Consider the following 23,147-nt stretch of genomic DNA (forward strand, 5'->3'; position numbering starts at 1 on the left):
AACACGATAAACATCGAACAGGTGTTCTATTAAAGAAGAGTTTTTAAAAATGGAATGTTATCTTTTATTAATATCATGGTAATTGTTCTAACATGAATGATGAAAACAATTGATTTTACGTTGTCATTAACAATTTTTCTGACGAAAAAGAATTGATCCAAATAACTATGACGTCTTGAAAGGCTATTTTATGTTTTGCTTTGACGCTTTACAGCGACGTCATAGCGCTGACGCCATACTTTTTGGTTGGATTTTGAGAGGAAATTTTTGCTCTTTTCAAGTTCAGTTTCAGTATTTTTTGTGTTTTTACTTTTCATTGAAGGCTGAAACATTTTGCATGTGGTTGTGCAAAATATGTCCAATAAATCCCTAAAGTTATAATAAAACAAGTTAAAATTCCATCCGAGGCGTACTGTTATTTTCTGCTTTGCTAAAATGTTTTTCTCATTTTTTTTAGGAGAGAATAAAAACAATCAATTGCACCAAACTCGGTGACAGACATGAATTTCTGTAACCTTTGTTTTACATTATCCGGAAATTCAGGTCCGTCAAAAGTTTGTTCAAAATATATTTCATGCTCCTAAAGTGAAGCATGCGACGAAGAAATCAGGTAAACGTTTTTATAAAGCTGCAAATTCCCACTCGAATTCCAACTGAAAATATATGAGTTGATGACGTCAATGTAAGGCGTCAAATAACTAAATATAATAGCTTTTTAAGACCTCATAATTATTTTGACTAAACACAATATGTTTACTTTGAGAAATAACTACAAGAAATATATAAAAGAAGTGATACACAAGAAGTCAACGATGGTCAATGTTGGTCACAAAAGTACAAGAAGAGAATTTAAAAACAAATTTCGGTATTTTTGCATACATGTGTTATTTCAGTTTCAACCATGGTTTATTTTCCACACCTGTCAGGATGATGGTTGAAATCGGAGAGATAAATGACTTAGTTTTTCCTATTGAAATGAATGGTTACAGTGCTCAAATCTTAGTTTCTGTATAATGGTATTTGGACTGAATCTGAAGATGTTTTTTTTGTCTTTGTTTCTCGACTTCTAAATGATACACTAGTGTTTGATTACCCTCTTGGTATCTTCTTACTTTTTATAGGAATATAAATCATTGTCCTAAAGTTTTCAATTCAATTAAAAGAACCAGCCAGCGTTTTTCTACACACAAAGTTACATATAATTATTCATAACCTACAATTTCACGCTACAAGTGTAAATAATTCAAAATACGATATATAACAAAAAGTATCGTGGAGTCAAATCTTTTTTTATTGTAATTCATGTGTTATGAATAGAAGCATGATATGTCTCAGACCTGGAGTTATTGACACTTTAATTGTAATTAGCTGTAATTAATTACATTTTCGGAATAACACGTACAAATTTAACCCTTGATTAAAATACCAATGCTGAACCACCCAATTTATATTTAAAAATTTGCACAGATTGAATTTATTTAACCACTTTCTACAAAACTTTGAATACAACAGTCAACAAAACAAGAATAGAATTCAATATACCAAAATGTAATTGTCATACTATATATGCTTTTGTTTGATGTTTCAGGATAAAGTTCATGGTATCAGTTTTCGGAATGGTTCAACTGACCCAAAACCTAAGTCAGATAAAGACAAGTAAACAGGCTAAGCATAATTATATGCAACTTTTGTTTACCTATTGTTACCGATTTACTGTCTCACTTGGCGTCCTTCCTCTGTCGTCGTCGTACGTTGCTATCGTCGTCGTCTATAATTTTCACCAAAATGATCTCCTCTGAAAATACTGGTCCAAATTTAACCAAACTTAGCCATAATCACCATTGGGGTAGTGTGTTTCAAAATATATAGTTCTTGCCCTTCCATTACAATTTTTTCCTTTTTTTCTTCATACACATGTATCTTGAAAACAATAAAACATAGAGATTCATGTTAAATAGAAAAAAAATATGAATGGAAAAAACAGTTATACAAAAATATAAACATTGGAGTAATGTTTCGTCGACTCCCTTTCTGACTTACTTTTCACTTTTCACTTTTGTTTTACCATTTTTGATTTCATGTATGTGCATAATATTATTCTTAAAATTATGTTAGATAACTTCAATTTTTAAAGTGCAAACATAATCAGCAAGATATGCAAATAAGGTAAAAAGCCTTAATCGTCAATCGAATTCTTCTTGGAGTTAATATGTTAGATAAATATAAGATAGTCAATTATCGTGTTACAGGAGTTATTGCCCTTGAATAGATGTTTTATATCTTTTGTGGTTTGGGCATAATGTATAGAAAATAAAAGATGTGTAGAAAAAAAATTATTAAAGAGATTTTGATCAAACATTTAATTCTTGACAACCATTTTTGAGAGTGTCAATTTCTAAAGTCATATAGACCTAGGAAAGCGATGCATCATCTTTAAAGCCTCTAGTTCCTTAGCCAATAATGGTCGAACCTTATCTATGTTTACTTCTGTCCGTTTCTCACATTCTAAGCATAGCCTTCTTTTTGTTACTGATAGTGTCGTACTTCTTTTGTATCTATTCATCTTATTGTGTATGGCGGGTGACAGATAGATAATATGATACTTTTACCTTCTGCTAGAAGTAAATGTTACTCCGTCAGGTTTTTACTGTCTTAACCTTATTTTAAAGTTTATGATTTAATATTAAGAGTGTAAAAGGAAAGCGAAAATACCACTGTTCAACCTTAAACCTCATAAAGTAACCTCATTTGCCTCATACTACTTCATACATCCCAAACACGGAACATCTGGTGTGATATAACAAAATACCACAATATTAAAAACATGAACCACATGGACGAAGTAACAACGGTATCGAACATGTTGCACACCAATTCTATGGCAGCCATCTAGTATAACAATATATAACAGAACGAGTTGCTTAATTACATCAATTGCATAAAGACACACAATAACATTATGCATTGAATGTTTTGTTATTTTCCAAAAGGATGGCATAAACAGTTATTACATCAATGATTGATTCTATATTGGACAATAAATGTAGAAAACAAATTTTACTTCAAAAATGCTAATTGATATTTTCTTACAAATCATTATGTGTGTTTATATATTAAACACAAATGAAATGGGGAAAATTAGATATACGATATCAAATTAAGTTTAGAAAAATTATGTGTAATGAGATCTAAATATTTTTCTTTATACGACGAAATCATTTTCTAATATATAACCATCGTGACTGTGTTGGGATATAGACTCAATATTTAAAGTGATTATTTCTTCTTCACTTAATCGTTTATGGTTTGCAGATGACAGGGGCTCACTCATTGCTCAAAATCTAAACACTTAAGAAAGTCTACCAATAACGTGACATCTATTTGCATCCAACTTTGTATTTAGCTTTGGATTTCAAATATTTTGGCCACGAGCATCACTGAAGAGACATGTATTGTCGGAATGCGCATCTGGTGCAAGAAGATTAGTACCGTTAAATTAATTTATAGATGTAGTTTGGTCTAAGAAAGACGTTTTAGAGTCGGAAATTGCATAACTAAATTTAATTGACTGATGGGGGTTGTTTGCATGTCTGATAAAACTATCCAGTTTATGTTTGAATTCAATCCATTTCATGTCAACATAATCAATGAAACGAAACCAAGACAGAGGTTTGTATAAAGATGTTGAAATAATGTGTTTTTCTAATTTGCCCATGAAAATATTGGCGTAAGACGGTGCCATGTTTGTCCCCATCGCTGTCCCGTTTATTTAGATGTAATGATCACCATTAAAAGTGAAATGGTTGTATTTAAGGACCATAGTAAGCAGCTGGACTAAACATTCTGTGGATGGTTCTAAAGTGTTGCGCGAGTCCCATATTTCCCTACAAGATTGTATGCCGTCATCATGAGGTATGCTGTTGTACAATGAGGTGACATCTAAAGGGTTTCCGGAGGTAGAGGGTTCATGGATTTCATTTTACGAAGATAATTTGTAGTGTCTTGAATGCGGGAAGGAAGATTTTCTAAATGAGATCTTAAATGAACATTTACGAATTTGTAGATTCAGAATATACAATACAGCCTTTTAATACTAACCTTTCACGTTTGATTAGTGCCAATTGGCAAATTATTGCCAAACACCCTAAATTATCAAAGATATTTCCCAATCCTTCTGCCTTAGCTTTTCGGAGACCATCAAGTCTGAAAGACTTATTGTAAGTGTTGCATCTCCTCAAATAAAAGCTGTTCAAATGCAGAATGGTTCAAGTCATATGGTAACAGACGATGTCTGACTTGTCAACAAATACTATGAAATACTCAAACATTTACTTGCCACTCGACTTGGTCTGTGTACACTATATTTTGCATTGTAACTTGCAAAACCCAGAATGTTGTACACCTCCTTCAGTGTCGATGTGGCATGTAGTATTTTGGCGAGACAGATCAGCCATTCAACAAACGCATGAATAGTCATCGAAGTGTCTACACTTGGAAGCCCGACCTCCCCGTAAGTCGTCATTTGAGATCACCTGGCCACGTCAAAGCTGAGCACAAAAACCTTACCATCACAACAAGGGTTGGTCGAAGGTCGACAGAGTCGCTCGGAAAAGATTTTGGATAAGAAAGTTAAGGACAGTTTCCCCAGCGGGTAAAAATGAAAAAAACATAGAATGAGTCATTCATTTTCCTGTCATCATTTTTTTTCTTCAAAAATTGTTTTTCTACTATCACTTGTTTCGAGCAACTCCGGCTTCCGCACTGGATTTACAGTTTAAATCTAAAAAAAATCATACCGGTTTTAATTACAGGGCTCCATTCATTTGTGATTGCTGTACAAGTACGTAGCCACGTTCAATTATTTTACCTTAATAGATAAAATTGAACTTATTTTGTCACATTTTTACACCGCTATTCATTTGGGAGGTTTAAATATGTAGTTTCTGTTGAAATTGCCCTACCGTTGTCAATTTGAAATATCTATACCAACTTGGATCGGTTAAGGCATTTTTGTTTTAATCAAGGACTGCTATCTATGCAGTAGTTGTAACATCTCAACTGCCCCCACCTTTGGAAATTAAGAGTTGTGTCAGTTCACATTCCAAATTACTATTTTTGTTATGGTATATCATGGTAGTCTTTGCGCCGTGTTTGGAAGTTTTATCCGAAATATCTGATATTTGTTCATTTTATAGCTATTATATGGCGATGTTGTACCCTTTTTGACTTGCTATATATTTTTATTTGTAGTGTAAAGTATCATTACATGTTCCATCGTCCTGTAAGATTAATCGTTGACTATTCAGTCAGTAATTTAATATGAATATATAAAAATTATATATAAATGTGTGTGTACAACTTTTGGACTTTTTATCTTAATTAATAACATGACATAATTTATTACATGTCATAAAAGATGGTTCTCATATTGTTGATGTGCTTAATGTTTCCCATTGGTATAACATCTTTACATTTGGTGCATGCTTGTAAAGTGTGTGGCATTTTGTTACATCAAATCAGACAATTCGTGTTTCAAATGTAAGAGGTATAGCGAGGGGAATGATGTTACATGTATTTTGTGAGGTTTGAGTTTGAAAAGCGATCTACATTTTCCTTTCACACTTTTGGTATTCCCTCTCTGATTCATTTCTCATACAATTTCCTAAGCCATTCATTTTGTAAGTTTTCAGGTTGAATTTTAAAGATTTCCGTTAGCTGTTAAAACAATTATGTATAAACAATGTATAGAGTCATGTTCTTTTGAATTTATGAAGATAACGTTCTCAACTATTTGTGAAAACTGATAAGGTTTTCCTTTTACAGTTAACTCAATAATGTTATTTTAGTAACGGAGGTAAACAATTACTATATCGTGTTCCTTCGTGACATTAAATAATATTGAATGCGTACCACAATTCTCAAAATATATATAATCTAATTTCCTGTAAAGGTTTGACTAACCCAACAATTTGTGTAAATCTAAAGTTTTAAAAAGAAAGGAAAATCACAAAAGAAATGGCATAACAAATAGGAACTCAGAGTGTGTTCCACCTTTAAAAAGCAGATTACGATTCAACTAAAACTATCATTTTGTTCTACTAACTAACCACATTATTTTAAGATATTTTTTACGATATACAATCTTTATTTTAAGCTATGCAAAAGTTCATATGTGTTAAATTTATTTAAGTCATGGTACAAAAGTCGCTGGATTGATTGCAGCGGTAAAGGATAACGGACTATGCATACCTGGCGTAGCTTATAACTCTACGGTCATAGGTGAGTAAAATCTATTAGCATATTATTATATTGTATTTATTCTGATTATTATTATTAGGTCGTTCCACTTTTTTGTGGAAAGACCTATTTTTTCTTATTATTATTAGGTCTTTCCACTTTTCTGTAATGCCTTAAAACTTTTCAAGATACACAGGTTTGTCCGTACTCGGTGTAAATTTTGAGGTTAAAACACGGCCATTTTAGCCAAAGAGTCCACATGAACCTTATTGACTTATCCTGAACGGGAAAAGTCTTTTTTTTTACCGCATTTAAACCAATGGCTGTTGTTGATTCTCAGCCGAATCATAACGTAACAAATCAGTGATCAGTAATTATTTTAAGATTGCGTGTAAGTCTGATGAAACCAATAGCTTCGCACAGTGATGCGAAGCTAGCAACTCAAGTACACCTTGTAGAGTGCACTCAAGTTTAGTGACCCTGCACGATGATTTTTTGAATATAAAGGTTGTTTATGATTTTTTTGTTAAAATTAAACGCTAGCTTATCATGGATCAACAAGTAAGTAATCTACTTTTATATCATTTTAAAACAAAAATCTCTGTGTTAAAGTCTGTAGGTTTTCTACAAAAATCTTAGCTTTATTTCCCACAAAATCCGTAGTTTTGATGAAATGCAATAACACATTACCTAAATAAAATTTCTTTGAATGATGTTGTGTTTTTATACGAAACAGCAGATCTATTTTATTCGTTATCTTTACTGTTTTGCTATACATGTTTTACATAGATATCGTGTATATGAGAGTCTTACTTAATAGAATAAATATAACCATTGAAATCGACAGTTCGTGAATTGAGTTTTTAAGTCCATGATTAATGTCCTTGAAAAACATTACGGTTTATGACCCCTGCTTTAGCCATGTGAATTTCGAAATTTTAAAACTGCAATAGTATAAAAAAAGCAAAGAAACGAATACTAGAGATATGCCATTTTGTAAAAAATAGTCTTCGGAAACTTGGTGCAAATTGTTATGATTTATTGTTGCATTGCATTAACTTTTACAAAAATCTTCTCCTCTGAAACTACCGGGCCAAATTAAACCAAACTTGGCCACAATCATCATTGGTGTATCTTGTTTAAAAAATGTGTCCAGTGACCCGGCCAACCAACCAAGATGGCCGCCATGGCTAAAAATAGAACATAGGGGTAAAATGCAGTTTTTGGCTTATAACTCAAAAACCAAAGCATTTAGAGCTAATCTGTGAAATTATTTAGCAGGTCAAGTTCTATCTGCTGATTGATTACTGTTTGGTTACTTTCGTGCCAAATATTTCATGTTGAAGACGAACAAAAACTGTTTATGAATACAACGGTTATGTATTTGAAAGGTATGGATACACGGGGATAAAGACATTGTTGTGAATTGTAGACTGAACAAAATTTATGACGATGAGATGATTTGACGGAAATCAGTTGTTTTTTTAATTTATTCACAAACACTGTCATTTGAAAGGCTGTCACATTAAAATATTTGCTTCAGTATTTCATCATTGTTGTAAGATATAAAAAATAAATAATTATCCCCTCTTCAATTCTTTTATTAAGAATACGCAATGTTTGTACTTTTATATTCAGGGAGGAGGTCTTGTACCATTAAAACGTTTAATCCTGATGCAAATGTTTGCACTTGTCCTAATTCACGAATCTGATGTACAGTAGCTGTCGTTTGTTTATGTAATTTATACTAAGTCTTGTTTCTCGATTTTTTATATATAGATCAGACCGTTGGTTTTCCTGTTTGAATGGTTTTAAACTAGTAATTTTGGGGCGCTTTATAGCTTGTTGTTCGGTGTGAGCCAAGACTCCGTGTTGAACGCCGTTCATTGATCTTTAAGGTTTACTTTTATAAATTGTTATTTGGATGGAGAGTTGTCTCATTGGCACTCATGCCACATCTTTCCATATCTATGTACATAATATATGTGTGATGAACTTGAACACAATTTTTCGGAAAATAGAAACAAGTTTTATACTTCACAGTATAAAAAGTCGAATTTGTCTTACTTTTCCATCAAGAAAACGGTAGACCATGTAGAGATGACGCGTTATTTTCAATCTTTATTCACAGTGCTTCATAACAAATATTAGTGAATGTTATATTCGGAAAATCAAACGTTTTTCTCATTAAACAGTAGTGTTAGTCTTTATAAAACCTTGTGTGATTGTATGATTGCCTGTCAAGGCGAATTTTTGAAAGTTCTATTAAACAATTATATTCTCAAAAATCGTATGAAAATGTTTCGTGCAAGTGTAAACAAGAAAAATTCAGAAATGAAAGGCTATAGATCACTGAAAATATCTATACTTATTTTTAACACACGCAATTATGAAAACAAATATCCAAAAGTAAAAGTTTCTTTGGCATGAAAGAGGATCCGGCTTCTATTTTAAAGATCACATGTACATTCATGAATAATACGTTTACAATAAACTTATTATAATAATTGGTAAAATTAAATGAAATGCAAGCACTACGTTATTTCTAAATTCAAACACGTCTACCTTGTTATGATGGCGCATAACAAAATGTTATGATGACTTTTTTTTAACATGATAAGATGGTAAGCAATTTCATGATTATTTTTAAATACTCTTACCGGGGCAGAGATGCAAATCAATGTTTTTACAGAACAATTTCGCATGTGTATGTGGAAACTCATGTAAATGTATGCATGCATCTGCAAGATCTAAAACGATATAACCTATCAAAATCAGTAAGTTTGTGAAAGTATTAAGTTAAAACTATTTTATTTTATTTTTTTCAATCCGTCGAAGTAATGTTACCATTAATGGATAAGTAATAAGCAAAAAACACATACTCAATGACATTCATAAACGATCATCAAGATGTATCGTAGAATCATAGAGCACTGCACAATATAAAACGCTCAAACTTGCATGCATGTATTAATAAAAAATAGCCAAATATTATATAATAATCTAATTCATTTCGACAGGATTTTTTTGGTGAAAAACATAAGGGAACGACCAGCCAACTTCAGGGAACGAGGGGTTATATATTGTATGAGCAAAATAATCTGATCCCCAATATGATGAATGATTTTCTATATTGAATCCAGATGTCAAATATTGAAAAAATCATTTGATTACGAGCGTTGAAAAAAAGAATAAATTGATCGCGATATAACTCAGGTAATAAAAATACATACCCCCTTTTAAAGTTAAATGGTTGCTCCTAAAATGATATTTTTCTCCAAATCCTACTTTTTGTGTCATTTTTTAGTAGTTAGAGAGCACTTGAAAGAAGTAGGGTGCACAAGAATCTCAAAGTTACATTTACTTCTGATGTATATGTTTAAATATAATTTTTCAGTATCTCAAGGCTTTGTTTATCAATAAAGCATACAATAGAAACCTTGAACACATGACAATACACCATTTTTTGTTCATTTAATCAATATGTTTATTGAGTCATCGTTTCAGAAAAAAACTTACTCTTTTTATCTGTATAGCACGTATATGAATAATTTGATACGTATTTATATGTATCTAAATACTTCAGTTATGCAACATCTCTAATTGAAGGTACACATTAAAATAGGACTTTTAAACCAAGCCTGAATATACTTCAAGGGAATAAACAAAGGATATATCAAGATAAACGTTATCGATTTCATGAAGTCACGAAATATCTGAATACTAGTACATTTCAAATGAATAAAAACATCATGCTAAATTTAGATTTAAAATTAAAATTGTTTTATGCAATTTTGTTTTATAGGTGTTCAGTTGCTTGATTCTAAAGATGAAGTTAAACATGTAACTGATTCGGATATGGCTTCTGCTTTCACACACTACATATCAGATGTATACATTTATTCTAATAGCTGGGGACCACCTGACGGTTTCGGATTTCATGGTCCAGGTATATTAGCGAAAAAAGCGCTACAGGAAGGAGTAACTTCAGTAGGTGTTACCACGCATGTTTTACACTAGTTCTAAACACTAGAGAATCAAGGAATACTTATTGTATATATTAGTATAATTCCTTGATGAAATAAACATCAATATTCACATAACATTTGTCACTTTTAACGTTTTACTTTTCATCATAACAAATTTTTACTTATGTTTTTTGTCTCAAATTGATATGATAGTTATACTATTAATATTTTTTCTCTATTTGATTTTTAGGTGTCTTTCAACTTTGAACGGACTCTAATCTGAATAAAGTGTGATATATAAGCTACGACCGTAAAACTACTTCTTTGACTGTAAAACCAGAAACAAAATCATCGCGGCTATGAACAGCTTGAATGTAAAATGTATATTAATTTACATAATTATACATTGTACATCTGTAGCAAGAGCACTTATGCTGGAGAATGCACCGATAATACTAGTTAATTGACTGGTTGACGGTAGATGTCAAATTTAATAACGTTAAAATATTCTAAACTTGATGAACATGATGAAAGGGAAACAGCTTATCCAAATTCATAAATAATTGTTTAAAAGAGACCGTTAAATTAAGCTAATAATTTATTTCGCTTAGGAATGCATTATTAACTGTTACAGTACGTCATATACAGTGTAGGATTATGACAACTACGCATACTATATATATTTGACTTATATATTATTATAACGATTGATTTAAAGTCAAGCTATAACCAGCTGTATGCTTTTGCTGGTTGCTAAATACTACAGTACTTAAAATTATGTAAATTTCAAAGGTTTCTTAATTTTGGTAATTAGAAGTTTTTAACCATTTAAAAAAATAATATTAATACATTCTGTATGATAATATTAATGGTTTTTTTTTTTAAATAAAACATAAATACTGAAATCTATATAATTTAAATAATTTGTAATGGTAAAACATGGAATTTAATATAAATATACAAATATAAAACTGGTATTAAAAAGGGGGAGTTAACAACCTATTTAAAGTATATTAAACTTATGTTAACCGTGTGGATATAATCCTTTCCTGTTATTATAGAATAAAACAGACAAACAACGAAATTATTATATTTATGGAATTCCGTTGATTCATTGTCAAAACGTAAAACAGACAGTCCTTTTGCTAGAAATGTGTTAAAGTAGCTCATTGATTATCGTTTACAAATCCAACACTTCTTATCAATTATCTACTATCTTATATATAAATTGACATGACAAAAACAAAACTGCTAAACTTATAAAATGATTAGATGTAGTATTTTACGTTAAAATTGGTTTAATTTTAAACAATCTATCTAAACGAAGACGACTGTAATATACTGACGGACATTAAAACCCTTTATTATATTATTCTTTTTAATTTAGATTTTTTTTTTCAAATATGCATTACTTGTAAAATAAACATATGCACATACATTCCATTCATAAAACTCATCTAGATGAATTTTCCAGCTCGAAATTTTAAGTGATTACAACACGTTTGATTCTCTAACCATATTGTATGCCCTTGAACCATCGTTTCCCCTAATTAAACATATAAGTGTCACCGTCGAAAGCAACAAAAGTAGCGCTGTAACAAACGTAAAAAAAATGACAAAAACGCCAACTTCTTTTAGATATCGTGTTTTGATTTGGTCCCTGTATTACCCATTACAAATAAAAATATGAAAATGTGTCCTGAGTATAACTGACTATGCGGTAATGACTTAGCTTAGTGTTTTAGACCGTACGGTGATCTATAGTTGATAAATATTACATGTCATTTTGGTCTCTTGTGAAGAATTGTCTCATTAACAATCATACCACGTCTTCTTTTTTATACTTACACATTTTATTTGAAATTCATTTCTTTTTACCACAAGTACTTCTTTTACCTTTAATGTGTGTATTTCCATATATTTGATACATATGCAATCTTTAATTTTACTATCTCCTTTCATCAACTTATGATTCATCAAATCAAAGTTTATCAATGTGTACGTTTAAAGTGACGAAAAAAAGAAGGTCCTGAGAATGACCATTTTTTATTCCGTTCAGCAGATATGTCCTTGATTGATAGGACAATTGCAACATATGCTGTCGTGTGAACTCATTGGGTACGAAAAATGATGATAATACAGTCTAATGATTATAAAAAGGTATCCCCCTTACATTTTTTCTTTTTAAAAAAGAAGATTCTTAATGCTTGTCAATGAGACAACTCTTCACATGTGACCAAATGACACAGAAATTAACAACTAAATGTCACGGTACTTATCAACATTGAGCAAAGCAAATACCGCATAGTCAGCTATAAAAAGCAACTTGCTTATTGTACCTAACAATACCAATTATGACATTTTTTTTAATATTCCAGGGAAGGTATGGAAAGGGTGCAATTTACGTATTTTCGGCAGGAAACGGAGGAAAAAATGATAATTGTAATGCTGACGGTTATGCAAATAGTATTTACACAATAGCTATAACCAGTGTACGAGGGGGTAACAGTAGTTTCCCTCTAAAAAGTTCGGTATACTCTGAAGTTTGTTCGCCTGCTTTAGCAGCAACCTATGGAGGCAGTTCATTTGTTCATAAACATTTGGTAAGTTATTGCTTCAACCAGTGACGACAATCGTAGTTGTATTACAAAAGGTAATATGATAAGTGCCATTATTTAACCACTGAACTATTACAAAAGGTATGAAATTCTTTAATCTTGTCAAATGATGTCAATTTTATTTTTTAAAGCATGGAAAGAAAGTCGATGAAACGAGACATAGCGATCATATGTATCCTTTACAGAATGGGATAATTATAGTCCCATGGGATTTTTTTGGTCCCATGGGAAAACAAATATCCCATGGGACTACAATTATCCGATGGGACCAAAACAATCCCATGAGATTTTATCAAAATCCCATGGGATTTTACCAAAATGGCGTGGGATTTTACAAAAATGCCATGAGATAATGGTCAATCCCATGGGATTTTGCCCTGTCCCATGGGAAATTGAAGATCCCATGTTTTTATAAATCAAATAGCAAAATAAATATAATAGTAACAGTAGAAAATTAATGAAATTATTGAATCCCATGTTATTCCACACATTTTGGTTATATGTAAGACACTGTAGCTTTTATTTGAGGCGGCGGATTTGCAAAAGTGTGTCCAGTGTTTTCTCTTCGGCATGGATGTTTTCACCGTTCTTATAGTATTATGTGGTTGCTTGCCATTCCTGTTGCCGATCAACGGTCTGAGGCGGGGGTAAACATAGATGACAAGAAGTTTACCCAAATTCCTCTTGGTCTCGATTGTATCGTTATATTAACTTACTATCTGGCAGTACCTACTATACACTAAATTGAGAGATCAGGGGAGGGAGTCTAGACATCGTCCTGTGTACTTTGACCTGATTAAATACGATATTTAGCTGAATAGTGACAATTTAAGCCCTATGAAGATATCGAAGATGACAGTATTTTGGGAAATCTTTTCGATACAATTTTAATATACACTACCAACAATTTGCCTAACGTTTACATGTACATTAAATGCCGCTATATAAACAGTACTTTTAGGAAACATCACTAATCAGTACATTAAATACCGCTATATAATCAGTACATTTCTTACCCATACATTTTCAGTACATTAATTTATACATCATTTTTAGTAATGTTGAGAAAAAGTTGTTTACAGTACTGAAAATTTCAGTCATTTTCAGTACTGAAAATTTGAGTCATTTTTCCAGGACTATATATTTCAGTCATTTTCAGTCCCAGCCTCCCCCATGTTATACGGAACATTCTTTTTACAATTTTAGAGAGATCCTTACAATTACACACAAGTCATTGTCTTGAAACTAGACACATGCTTGTTTTTTTTTACCCCTTTTCGACCCTTTATTCCTAAACTTTGTACCGATAACCCCATAAATGAATCCAAACCTTCTTATTGTGGTTTTAAACATTGTAGTACAATTTTAGAACAATTGAACAACTTATACACTAGTTATTATCCTTAAACTAGAAAAAAAACGCTTGCTTTGGGCCCCTTTTGGGCCTCTAATTCCTAAACGGTTGGGATCACCACCCCAAAAGACAAACAACCTCCCTTTTGTGGTATTGAACCGTCTAAAAAAAAATCATAAAGATCTATTTCCCTAAACTAAAGATACTGTCAGGGAACCAATGTATCTTCTGACGACGCAGACGACTACGACGACACCTTACCATTATACGACCCAACAATTTTTTTTGCGGTCGTATAAAAACCACTTATAGTATACATTGTGACTTAAAATTGACATTTTTAAAAATATAATGACTTGTAACAGTCAGGATTCTACTTCCTTAAAATTATTTCCCCATTACGCCAGTTCATTTTCAAAATCGTAGAAGAGGAAGCTATTGTACGAATGACGCGCTGCCAATTTAGCTCTTTAAAACCGATAAATTTATCCACATAGCACCATTACGATCCTTATACAATGTATGTCAGTTCTATTTTAAATAACAAATGTATCTACCAGCTAATGCGCATCAGTTAATGATCTTGTCTGCATTGATTCAACTTAGAACTATTGTCTGATCGGTTGTCAGGTGGAATTTTCGAAAATTCTATTTATAACCAGATGCTCCGCAGGGCGCAGCTTTATACAACCACAGAAGTCAAACCCTGAACATTGGGGCAAGTATGGACTCAACATTTAAGCTTGATACAGCTATGAATTTGGATTGTGATTAAATAGATGACACAGCATATGTTTCTGACACAGAATGAATGAAGTCTAACAACTTAAACTTAACAATTTAATTTGTTTAAATTAGACATTTACCTATTATGGTCTAATATCAAATATTTAAATACATGGTTAGATTCAGCATATCATAGAACACCAATAATTCAATTTTTGATGAAATCAAATAATGTTCAATTTTAGACCCTTTAGACCTAAATGTGGACCAATTTTGGTAACCGGGCCCAAATATTGAAAATCTAAGTAGATGGTTAGAATCAGCGTATTGAAGAACCTCATATATTCAATTTTTATTAATCAAACAAAGGTTAATTTTTGATACTTTGGACCTTAATGTAGACCAATTTAAAAACCGGACAATACTGTGCAATTGAATATGTCTTGCTATTGTGCAAAACGGTGCAATTGAAAATTTCTTGCTATTGCACAATATACTGTGCAACTGAAAATTTCCTGCTATTGCACAATACTGTGCAAATGAAGATTTCCTGCTTTTGCACTATACGTAATGTAATAATTTTGGACACTGATCTGGAAAACTGGGCGCATAATCAAAAATCTAAGTACATGTTTAGATTCAGCATATGAAAGAACCACAAGAATTCATTTTTTGTTAAAATCAAGCACAGTTTAATGTTGGACCCTTTGGACCTTAACGTAGACCAATTTGAAAACAGGACCAAACATTAAGAATCTAAATACACAGTTAGATTTGGCATATCAAAGAACCCCAATAATTCACTTTTTGATAAAATTAAACAAAGTTTAATTTTGGACCCTTTTGATCCCTTATTCCTAAACTATTAGAACCAAAACTCCCAATATCAATCTAAACCTTTCTTTTTTGGTCATAAACTTTGTGTTAAAAGGAGTAGGTCCGGTAAGGACCGATTTGGCCGCAAAATTCAAGTTCATCTGACGAAAGATTTTGACCACTTTTTAAACATTTAAGGGTCTGTTTGATTTGAATCAATTTGTTTATGTGGAAGATTTGAACTGATTTAGTCATTTAATAGTCATTTAAAGCGATCCAATTCAAGCTCAGATATGAAAAATCTATCCAATACGTCAAAAAAGTCACTTTTCAGATGTTTTTTGTCAAAAACGAAAGTGACCGCATCCGTGTTCATTCTCACCTTTTATATATGTTATGCATTATCATAAAATACAACTTACGTTTCAATATTAAGGATGAACACGATTGCGCCCACTTTCGTTTTACACGAAAACCGTCTAAAATTGAACTAAAATGCTAGAATTGTGAAGATTTCAGTAAGTTAGCATGACTTAATGGTGTTAGTACCCGATATATGTGAATGGTATTGTCAAAAACAGCCCATATTTATGTAGCAGAAGCATTTTACTGTCCAATAAATAACAAAAAGTTTACATTTTAACAATTTAAAAAAACTGCTTTATTTTGGGGCCAAGAAAAGGTCTTACCGGACCTACTAATTTCATAGATTTCAATTTACTTATTCAAAAGTTATTGTGCAAAAACTAAAAAAAAAAGCTTATTTTGGACCTTTTTATGGCCCCTAAGTCTTACACTGTTGGGACCAAAACTCCCAAAATCAATCCCAATCTTCCTTTTGTGGTCATAAACATATTTTAAAATTTCATAGATTTCTGTTAACTTATACTAGAGTTATTGTGCGAAAACCAAGAAAAATGCTTAATTAGGCACTTTTTAGCACTTATTCCTAAAATGTTGAAACGAAAACTCCCAAAATCATTCCCAACCTTCCTTTTATGGTCATTAACCTTGCATTTAATTTTCAAAGATTTCTATTTACCTATACGAAAGTTATAGTGCAAAGACCAAATGTCTTCGGACGATAGACGACGACGACGACGACGACGCCAAGGTCATACCAATTTACGACCAAAAAAACCCCCAATTATTTGCGGTCGTATAAAATTCTAATTAAATATTTCGTGGAAGGGCAGACTAAAAAAATTCGGTGGTTGAAGATTATAAACCCTAGTAATCACACACAAAATATGTTTTTTTTTTCGAAGATATGCATTTTCATCATCCAACTTAAAAGACTGTGGTCAAGTACTTTTAGTAAAAAAATATAGCTATTCGAACTCTGATTTTGTGATTCACTAGATAAATATTTCACTTGACCCATATATTTCATCTACTCGTACTGGTCCGAGACCACAATTGTCGTCCCTTGATTTTCGTTGAAGTCCCTAGTGTTGACAGTGGGTTACTTGCCATTAATTTGTATACCCCTTCCAAATTCATTTCTCCATGTGTAATGCCTCAAATTGCAAATAGGGGAAGGGGGGGATGAAGTTACACTGTAAAAAAAATTGGGTCCAGAATTTTAAAGGAAAGTAGTGATTTGGTCCAGCTGAAAAAGGTTAAAAATTAGCACTTCGGAAGCCCTAAACATAGAATTGTCCATATTTTGAGGTAGAGCCGATGAAGATTCTTTAATTTTGATTTTATTTGTCCCAAAATTAGTACAACACTCTGTAAAAATTTCTTTGAGAAAGCGCAGGTGGGATTTGTTTTATTTTCATTTATGTTCTTAAAGAAATGCACTACGAAATAATTGAGTTCTCGGACCTACTGTGATTGTTTAATGTAAAAAAGTCAGCCTGTAGCTTATAAAAATGATAGAATCTGAAACGAGATGCTATATCAACTACTCTAACTTGCTTTGTACGTCAAAGACAAAATATACCCAAATACACTCTTACATAAAAAGGTGTACTCGATTTTCTCTTTTCAATACATTTTTTAACCATTTAAAAAAAAAAATCCCGAGTCACATATGGAAGGGCAGACACGGAAATTACTGAACTAATAGATTGATATGTTCTCCGTGCGTGGAAAAAATTTAAAAAAATCGGAGGTTATGCATATCCTGCATCCAACTTGATAGATACCCATGTCGTCGACTTGATATCTAGTTGTTCTGCATAACTATGTAATAGATAAATTGAAAACTTATGGAAATGGTATTTTTAAAATAAAACACTCCGTACTTGAGAATTAAATTGTCGTTTTATTCATTTCTATCTACTTTCAAAAAATTTGATGCTATAGTTAACATAACAATTAGCATTTATCGCCTATCTCACAAAGAGCTTCGATTCTTTTGTTCTATTTTTACTTGGTTTCCGACTTGTGAGAGATTTGAAAGCAGATTGATTTTTTGATTTCGCTGGATATTGAATTTCACACTTTTGGACCACTAAAAGAAAACTTGATTTGTTTAATTCTGTATTTCATCTAGAGAGACAATAAAATTATCCGGTGATGAAAGTCGAGTATTGTACGATTGTTTACTATTTGTAAGCACAATAGGAAAGTTGAGTTGCGAGTTACAAAAGTCGAGTTGCGATTCACAAAAGTCGAGATGTGAGTTACAAAAGTCGAGCTGCGAGTTACAAAAGTCGAGTTGCTCGTTAAGAAAGTCGAGTTGCTAGTTAAGAAAGTCGAGTTGCCAATTAAGAAAGTCGAGTTGCTCGTTAAGAAAATCGAGTTGCGAGTTTAGAAAGTCCAGTTGCGAGTTAAGAAAGTCCAGTTCCGAGTTGAGAAAGTTGAGCTGCGAGTTACAAAAGTCGAATTGCGTAAAATGTGGAAACGAAACAAATTTGTTTGTGTAACTGTTTAACATTTTGGAATAATGATTGCTTATAGAATTGTATACAGTATTGTTGATTATTTTTGTTGTTTTTTATCTCTTGTAAAAATAAAATGGATTGCTTACATACTCACTACTATAGGATTTTCTGAAGAAGCAGAAAGCCTTTTGAGATACAGCGGATAGCTTGCAGTTTAATCATAACTAAATTTCATAGCTAGCACCGTCATATTCAACATAAAGGAAGATATAGCAATCAAGCTGTGGTACATATATGTAAAAGACCCCTTCTGCAAGTTTCGTTTAGAATGGGCTTTTTATGGCAGCTGTAGAGCCGGCCAATATTCGTTATGGACCTCAAAATTTATTCTTTGACACTCAAAATTGTGGACGTTAAAATTATATATGTCTACATTTGCTAGAAATGAAGGGGAAATGTTGGACGTGATTAAAACCAGTTTAAACCAGCCGCCTTTTTGTGTTTGACCGAAGTCAGGACCTTTAGCCTGTGTTGCTCTTGTATATTTTTTACAATTGGAAAATTTGCTGATTTTTTCGTTCCATTCTTTTCCTTTAGTTTGCCTCAATCAAATAGTATAAAACTTATACACACTGCTTATTATTACAAAACACCGATCTAGATAGAATTGTGGTGGATCACCTTTACCGTTCAAGAGTAATGCTTCTTTAAAAAATTACGATTTTTTTCGTTTCTGTTTTCTATAAACTTCAGTTTGTCTCAACCAAATGTTATGAAACTTATAAACAATGCTAAATACAACACAAAACAGATCAAGTTTGAAATGTAGTGGCGTCATTCTACCCATTTCAGAGTTATGCCCCTATACAAATGAAACAATTATATTTTTTTGTTTCTATTTTTAACTTAAGTTTAAATTGCCTAAACCACTTGTAATGTTACTTATAAACAATACGTATAACGATTAAACTCGGATCAAGTACAAATTAAATTTGGATAGTATTTGTTCCTCAGTGATGTCCTGTTATAACTGTATATGATATGCAAGTGGGACTGAGTCCAATGGACTCATTACCTATTTATCTAAATTGTTTAAAGTAACAGATAAAATTTATAGAACGGACAAGGGTTAGTTGCAAATATTTCATGTATATTTTGAACACATGCAGAGAAATTTGAATAGGAACCCTTTGCCAAAAAATAAAACTTTCTTTTTCTTCTATGCTCCCGCCTTAAGATGTTATGTTTTGAATTTAAGTTTCACTTTCCATATTCGGTATTTATCCTAAGGTAGTCTCCATGTGGCAAAAATTACGTGATGCAAGAATTTATTATCCAGGAGTTCGGCTACATATGTCTTTTCTGTTTGAAGTTTTCGTACTGATCACAGCTGAAAACAACTCACTAACTTCGTGGACAAACATAATGGAAATTCCAGATGATTTGAATTCCTTACTAGCAGCCATGAAGTTAACTGGAAAAGAACCTGCCTGGAAGTTCTCCGCAAGATCTGGCCAGGTGTCAGTACAGCTCACGTGGACCAAGACAAAGGCTAAGGAACCAGAGGCACCCTCTAGTAAATCCAAGCCGGCCCTAAAGAGTAAGCCACCCTCCATCAGGAGAAGAGACGCAAAGCGCTTTGACCAGTGGAAGGCAACAAAACAGGTACCTGCTGACAAAGTCCAACAAACCACCACCACACAAACCGAGACAAGAGACACCGTAGTTGGACCTGTACTAACAACAACGAAGTACAAGGGGTAACCAGTTGGGGTTGTAGTCAATAGGGATATTGTCACTAGTCCCTACAACCCAACAAGGCCTGTCATCGCCTGGTATTTTATACCTCCACCAATGACAGAGGCAAGCGCAGTAGGATCGACTTTGAAGATGGGTTTGACATGGATCACCCAGACCTACTGCGCACACCACCACACACATCGCCCGTCATCACTGACCAATCGAAAGAGGTAATTCAATCAGCCATACAAGCAGCAAGACCCGATACTCCGTACCAGCAACACCAACGCAGTCGGAGTAAAATGAAGGCAAAAGGACAGACAGACTCCAGTCTATAGAATAGGTTGCTACAGTCCGCGATATCCATACAGGATAGTCGGACTCTAAACACCCACACATCATCATATATTTCTCTTTTTGGCTGATATCCAAGCAGACAACGTGCATGTGTTCAACGGCAATGTAGATTTTTTCTTATGAAATAAAACAGAAAAGTTGCCGATCCGGCACATAATAAAGATCGGTTAAAAAAAGAGGTTTTGATTTTAATTTAGATCGAAAATCTAAATTCGAGGGTTGAAAATTGAGAGCACAAAAATAGGAGGTGTTCCTCAGGGAATCTTTTTATCTTATGCACTCTCATTTAAAAGCTTTTTTTTATGTAATCAAAACAAAGAAAACAAATGTTAGTAAACTTAGTGAATGATCTTTCTTCCTTTCTCCCAAGTCGGAAACCAGGTTGAAATAGAACAAATAAATCGAGGCTCTTTGTTAGAGAAGGCGATAAATGTTTACTGTATTGTTTACTATAGTGACAAATTTTTTAAAAGTTATTAGAAACAAACAAAATTGCAATTTTCTTCTCAATTACGAGTTTTTTTATTTAAAAAAAACTATTTGCATAAGTTTTCAATTTATGGAGGATATAGTTAATCAGAACAATAAGATATCAAGTCGACGACATGGGTATCTTTCAAGAAAAATGCAAAACCTCCGATTTTTTGGAAAAAAATTACCACGGACGGAAAACATATCAATCTATTAGTTCAGTAATGTTCGTGTCTGTCCTTCCATTATGTAAATAAAGAAAAAAATCTAAAAAATGGGTAACAATTGTATCGAAATGAGAAACTGGAGTGCTCCTTATTATGTTACGGCGTGTTTGAGTTAAGTAATTTGTCTTGATATCGTACAAAGTAAGAATATTTCATACATCGTCTCGCTTCAGATTCTATCATCTTTATATATATAAGCTACAGGTTGACTTTATAACACAAAACACTTACCGTACTAAAAGATGAAATATATGGGTCAAGTGAAATACCTATCCAATGAGTCACAAATACAGAGAAGGTGTGTTAGAATAGATATTTGTTTTACTGAAAGTACTTGACGACAGTCTTTCAAGTTGGATGATGAAAATGCATATCTTCGAAAAATTCTAATTTTGTGTGTGTGATAACTAGAGTTTATAGTCTTCATACACTAAAAAAATCTAGTCTGCCCTTCCACAAAATATTTAATTAGATTTTTTTAAATGTTTATGAATTTTCGAAAATTCCACCTGACAACCGATCAGACAATAGTTTTAAGTTGAATCAACGTAGATAAAATTATTAACTGATGCTCATTAGCTAGTTGATACATTTGTCTTTAAAAATACAACTGACATATAAGGATCGTAATGGTGCAATTTGGATAAATTTATCGGTTTCCAAGAGCGAAATTTGTAGCGCATCATCCCTACAATGGCTTCCGTTTCTACGTTTGTAAAAATGAACTAGCGTAATTGGGAGATAATTTTGACGAAGTTGAATCCTGACTGTCCCATGCCAAGTTATTCTCGCTAAAAATTCCAGTCGACCTCCTACGACACCAACTAATAAAAACTAGTAAAAAAAATATTAATTCAACAAACTAAATTATGACCTGTATGCACAAATGCATACTTTCAAAGGAGGCAATTTCATGACAAAATTGATCTATACTGGCTGTTTAAGCGAATAATTATTTTACTACTAGTATTTCACTTTCATTAATGAATTATAAACAAAAGAAATTATATTTTAGATTTTGTATAAGATAAGATAAGAATCTTATTAATCTAATCAAGAACCCATAAAGGGCATCATTTTACAACACAATATGATTGGAAAAAGCAAAATGGAAAACTAGTATCATACTATAACGTTATGGACAGGATCAGGATTAACACAACATGTGTCTTATATAACTATTATATTAAATCTTATTACAATAAAATATTATTTCATATATTTTGTTTACATCTGGATCTTAATCATTTCTGAAACTTTTTTTCTGAAAATTTAATTTGCCGTATAATTTGTGCAATAAAGCAATGTAGTTAACGCCAGTTTATTTGGTAGACACAACTTTAATTAAGGTAAGGTTTGCATAACACCTGGAGTTTTTTCTAAGTGGTATTATACTAATATGATATATCAGTTTGTTCAAGGAGGGGTAACCAATCATATAATGAAAGAAAATCGAACATCACCCGTCCCCTTTTTTCAGGTAAAAAGCTCAAAATTCAAATTTTTAACGATTTTCAAGGAAAACTGTATTTAGGTTATAATGCATGCGAGTGACTATAACAAACAAAAACTGAATAAAACATGTATAATTAATTGTGATCCATTCATTACTAAAAAAATCTAATAAAAAAAATCATAACAAAATTCCTAAAAACAAGATTTTCAATTTTTTTTTGTTAAGAAAAACCCGTCGCCACGTAAATCGTATTATTTTTTTAAATGAGATAAATATGCAGCAAAAAATATGTTTTTCTTTTTAGATAATAATGTATGCAGTGACTTTAACAAAACACAACTGA

The 23,147-nt window shown here is 32.2% G+C and overlaps 1 protein-coding gene across 1 annotated transcript; it reads left to right on the top strand.

The window, feature by feature from the left end:
* Positions 1 to 592: 592 nt before the first annotated feature.
* Positions 593 to 13,176, top strand: LOC139525120 (furin-like protease kpc-1). The gene is made up of 6 exons (XM_071320305.1): positions 593 to 610; positions 1,589 to 1,656; positions 6,191 to 6,279; positions 10,043 to 10,227; positions 12,584 to 12,808; positions 12,955 to 13,176. The coding sequence occupies exons 1-6, from the start codon at positions 593 to 595 to the stop codon at positions 13,174 to 13,176; spliced, it is 807 nt and encodes a 268-aa protein (XP_071176406.1).
* Positions 13,177 to 23,147: the final 9,971 nt, after the last annotated feature.

Source organism: Mytilus edulis, chromosome 5, assembly GCF_963676685.1.
Source record: "Mytilus edulis chromosome 5, xbMytEdul2.2, whole genome shotgun sequence".
Classification (NCBI taxonomy): domain Eukaryota; kingdom Metazoa; phylum Mollusca; class Bivalvia; order Mytilida; family Mytilidae; genus Mytilus; species Mytilus edulis.

Bases quoted from the DNA above. Each gene is read 5' to 3' on its own strand.
- LOC139525120 (XM_071320305.1), top strand. The intron at 10,228-12,583 runs GTAGGTGTTACC...TTAATATTCCAG, and splicing joins TACAGGAAGGAGTAACTTCA to GGAAGGTATGGAAAGGGTGC. The intron at 12,809-12,954 runs GTAAGTTATTGC...TATTTTTTAAAG, and splicing joins CATTTGTTCATAAACATTTG to CATGGAAAGAAAGTCGATGA.